The sequence below is a fragment of the Carcharodon carcharias genome, chromosome 2 (genome assembly GCF_017639515.1).
Source record: "Carcharodon carcharias isolate sCarCar2 chromosome 2, sCarCar2.pri, whole genome shotgun sequence".
In the NCBI taxonomy this organism is placed as follows: Eukaryota; Metazoa; Chordata; class Chondrichthyes; order Lamniformes; family Lamnidae; genus Carcharodon; species Carcharodon carcharias.
Window position 1 is genome coordinate 133605205 of NC_054468.1, and position 4798 is coordinate 133610002.

Sequence of the window (4798 nt, forward strand, 5' to 3'; positions counted from 1 at the left end):
TATTAAGAATACATGGGAATGTAAATATTATACCTGAATATGAATATTTAATTGTAATAACACATTTACATGTTTAGTTCATCTTCTAGTTAAGTCACTGGGGAAACATATCAACTAATTTGCACACAAAGTCCCACAAATAGCAATGAGATAAACGACCAAATATTTTGCTTTTAGGTGATGTTGGCTGAAGATTGAATGTTGTCCAGAACACCAGGAGAATTTCCCTGCTTTTCTTTGAATAATGCCATGGCATCTTTTGCATTCATTTGAGAGGACAGATAGAGGGCTCAATTTAACATCTCACCCTTGACAGTGCAACACTCACTCATCAATGCACTGGAGTACTGTGAACAATTCTGGTCACCTTGCTACAAGAAGCCCATAAAAGCAATAGGAGGGTGCGGAATCTCACAGCAAGAATTATCCCAAATTAAAAGAGAATGAACCAAGAGAAAAATTCAGAGGAGAAGTGAATAAAGATGATTTATGACAAAGTATTAACAAGTTAAATGAAGATTGTTTCAAGATAAGTTGCGTGGAACCAGAGGACATGAATTTAATTCAATGAAAAGGACTTTTTCAAATGGATATATCAGGAAAAACATCTTTTCTCAGAAATTGTTAAATTTTGAATAATCTGCCAGGCAAGGCTGCAGAAACAAAGGGATTCCTTTGGCAATTGGTAGCTAGACTGGGGCTAATAGATATCAGAGGAGCGAGTCCTTTCTTGCCAACAATATGAGGAACTACAGAATGCCTCATTACCAGAACTTTCAAACAAGAACCAAGTAGTTTGCCTGGGAGTGAGAAGGGTCCACCCTCCCTGCACCCTTGGAGTCTCACCACTTTGGAACATTGCCCTTGAGGCTGCTGTGCTGGGGAAGAGACAGTCACCCAGCTTCTTCTGGAATGTGCTTTTACAAAGCTGGTCTGGAAAGAATAGCAGTGGTTTTTGTGCAAGTTCATCTGGACCTCTGTAAATGCAGGACTCAGTGCTACCACATGTGCTGTTCTCAGGGACGCATACTGAGATAAACACCATCTGCTGATGGAGGACCATCAGCTCGGTGAAAGACACTGTTTGGTCTACCCAAAATTTGCATGTCTTCCAGCGCAAAGAGTTGTTGATGACCGAGTGTTTCAGACTAGCATATTCAAAGGTCCAGGACTGCATGCTGAGGGATGCACTAAAACTTGCTGTGCAAAGGTTCAATGGGAAAAGGTTTCTCTCAGGCCCTCCACCATAGTACACCTAGGGGTTGGAACTTGTGTAGAGCCCCTCAGACCATATGCACCAGAGAATGTTTGACATGAAAGGTAAATGAACCTTGTAAATATAACCTGTAATTGTAAGTTTAATGAGGCACCTCATGTATGTATTGAAATAAAGTATTTTGCACTTTGTGAAGTCAAATTTGAACTGTTATGTAATGTACCTTTACAAATTTTAGAATTAAAGTATATTTTTTGAAAAGAAAAGGAACTACAGAAATCTCTGTTGGAATTATAAACTGAACTCTTGAGTTAAGATAAAAGTGCTTTTATAGTGTATCAATCAATTTGTGCTGATTGAATTTGTATTGCCATAGTTACGTTTTGTTAAACACATTAGACACAATGAGGAGCCAAGAAAATACCGTAAATTTTGTGTTATCTGGCACTCTACTAACCGGAATTTCTAATGTTGCTCTAATACAAATCGTCACTTTACCAACCAGAAGCAATTACAAAGTTATCCAGAACCATATTATTTTATACTTTATTTTATGTTTCCATGTACTGTTGAAGATTAGAAGTAAAAAGAATACTATTCTTTACTCCCGAATACTTGCATACTAACTCATGCTACAAGTATTGCACTGTATTCCATTGGTAAATGGAACTCTGTTAACTGGCATTTCTGATGAACCAGCACCACCCATTCCTAGCGCATGCTGGACAGTAAAAGATTTTACTGTAGTTCTAGATCTCCTCCAGCAGGTGGTGTTTATAGGCCTGAGTACAGCCTTAAAGCTGCTAAAAAGAAGAAAATGAAGAGGTCGTTTCAAATCAGTTTCATTCTGTACTATCTCAGTAATCTGTACAGTTAATTTGGGGTCATTTACCATATAAACTGAAAATCAGTTATAGCGAGCCAATGAATTTCAGAAGCTAATCAACTTCCTTTCTAAAGTAGAGATTTACTACTACAGTCTGAACTGTTAGGTCAGGAAGAAAACTTTTTTTTGTTAGCATTTGATTTGAACTGAAAAAGCAAGAAGAAATTGGCAGAACAGTGAGAGTAACACTGGTGCTACCTCTCCCGCAGCAGGTTGTCATTCAGTTTTCTGTGGGCCTTTTTTTCCTCAAATACTTGAAACAAAGCTAGCGTTTAACAGTTTTTCAGAGTAGTATGGATGAGTAGACTCTGTTAAAGTTTACACATTTTAAGTCCAAAATTGTTTCTGGGAACATATTTGGCATTGATTTTAAAAAATGGGGAAATTCTTGTCAAAGAATTTTGGAAACAAAGAAATGCTGATTCTGATGCTAGGCTTGGATGCAGCTGGGAAGATGACAGTATTGTACAAATTCAAACTGGGACAGCCTGTCAGTACTATGCTGACTGTAGGCTTTAATGTGGAGACAGTGACTTACAGAAAGGTTTGGTTCAACGTCTGGGATGTAGGTGGTCAGGATAAAATCCGACCTCTTTGGAGGCACTATTACACAGGCACCCAGGGATTGATCTTTGTGGTGGACTGCACTGACAGAGGCTGTATTGATGAAGCCAGGCAAGAGCTCTACCACATCATAAATGACAGAGAAATGCGCAATGCCATTATTCTGATCTTTGCAAACAAGCAAGACCTACCTTATGCCATGAAACCCCATGAGATCCAGGAGAAACTGGGCCTGGCTAGGATACGAGATCACAACTGGTATGTTCAACACCACTGGAGATGGACTTTATGAAGGGCTAACCTGGCTAACTTCTAACTACAAAACACCTTGATAAAATAGTTCAAACTTCATAGAGATGCTACATGAAAAGTGAATTCCATACTGGTTGCTTTCAGCTTGCAATAGTTGGAGTGGAATTGGTTCAAAGGAAAGCTGCTTTTAATAATATAGCAGGAATGGCTATACCAGTACAAAGACCAGAGCACCCTGGGACTTGATAATTTCACCTCTATAAGCAAATCTTTACCATAATTAGTTTCTATTATAGGTGCGCTTTGGAAAGGTCAGATTTATCCATTTTCAATATTGATTGATTAGCAGCTACTGTATTTATACCTGGCAGTCCAGTAAAAGTACTTATGCTACATTCAATAAACTATAGGATGAAAAAGTATTACTAAGATTTAGAGAAGAATTGCAGAAGATTTCTAAAAAACTATATACAGTAGTTTTTATTCCCCTCGGTCACCAAGCCTTTAAGCATCATACAGTGCTCAAAAGTTTAATTCAATAATAATATGGTTACATGAGAATAATGCGTCTCGTGTTTATTTTGGGATACATAAAAATCCTTAAACCTGCATCACAAGGAATCTGCAAGTTTTGAGAATGCAAATTTGATAAGACAGTGATAGAAGTGCATGTCTTTATGAAGTAAACAATTTAAGTTTTCTAGCTGTGACTAATCATTTAAAAAAAATACTGTAACAGGTATGGAATAACCTATTGAGTTAGAAACATTATGTTGTACTAATACAACTGTTTTACTACACAAAATGGTGAAATGTCAAAGAAAGTACTAGCAGGTATATATGTTTTAATAGTTTGCTCAAGAATGTTCTCTGTAATTCATGAAATAATGTGAAATCTTACCAGTAATAAACTGGGAGAGTGCATAATCAGAAGGAAGATGAACGTACCTCATAACTGAAACTCGGGACCATCATGGAATTCCCTGTCATTTATAATGCACAAATAGTTGTGTGAACAGTGCATTTGATGCCATCAATGGGGAATTGACATGGAGCAGTTACTGAGCTTGAAAGCGTATGTCCAATTGTAAGACCAAAAAGGGCACTGAGCCTGAGCCAGATCCTGTTATCAATTTGAGAATTTGAATTTATCTGGAAGCTTGTGTTAAGGTGTTCCGAAGGTTACTGCAGTAGTCTTTGTATGGTTTAACTGTTGTGGTAACAAGAAGGATGCTGCACATTTCTAGAATAGTAATGACACAATAACCTCATATCTATCATTCAAAAGATCACATTCTTTTGTTCCAAATGTTGTGTTTGACATATGCATCACCTCATTGAGATAGTTGCCATGTTACTATTCAATGGGTTGGACCAAATCCTAAAAGGACTTTGTTGTAGCTTATTAACTCTACTTATTGACCAAAGGAATATATTGGTTATAAAGGACCTTAGTAGTGATACTTTACTAAGAATAATATATTCTTAATAATATGCATTTTTAAAAAATCTTAAAGTGGTGCATTTGAGCACAAAATGGTACACAGTGACAAGATGTAGGATCAGTATCCACCACTACTGAGCTCCTAATCTCAGTTTTGTCACTGCAGGAAGGCACCAAGGCGGTGGCAAAAATTGGCGTAAATGAAAAAGTATTGTGCCTTGGTTTCTCCTGTTTGCCTCATGACGATTGGCTCAGTGAGCTAATGATGGGGTAATAGGAAAGCCTGGAATAAATCCATTGAAATAAAGAACGCTCCAAGTAGTTGGACCGTGCCGTACCACCTGTCCCTTGTGGAAAAATTTATGCAGAGAAACAGCTTTGACCACAAATCCATCAGGCAGTGGTTGGCACGTAACGTCTTAGAGGCCCTGCGGGA

The 4798-nt window shown here is 37.8% G+C and overlaps 1 protein-coding gene across 1 annotated transcript; it reads left to right on the top strand.

Moving 5' to 3' along the window:
- The first annotated feature begins 2478 nt into the window (after window positions 1-2478).
- LOC121275335 (ADP-ribosylation factor 6-like) lies at window positions 2479-2958 on the top strand. The gene has a single exon (XM_041182842.1). The coding sequence runs from the start codon at window positions 2479-2481 to the stop codon at window positions 2956-2958; it is 480 nt and encodes a 159-aa protein (XP_041038776.1).
- Window positions 2959-4798: the final 1840 nt, after the last annotated feature.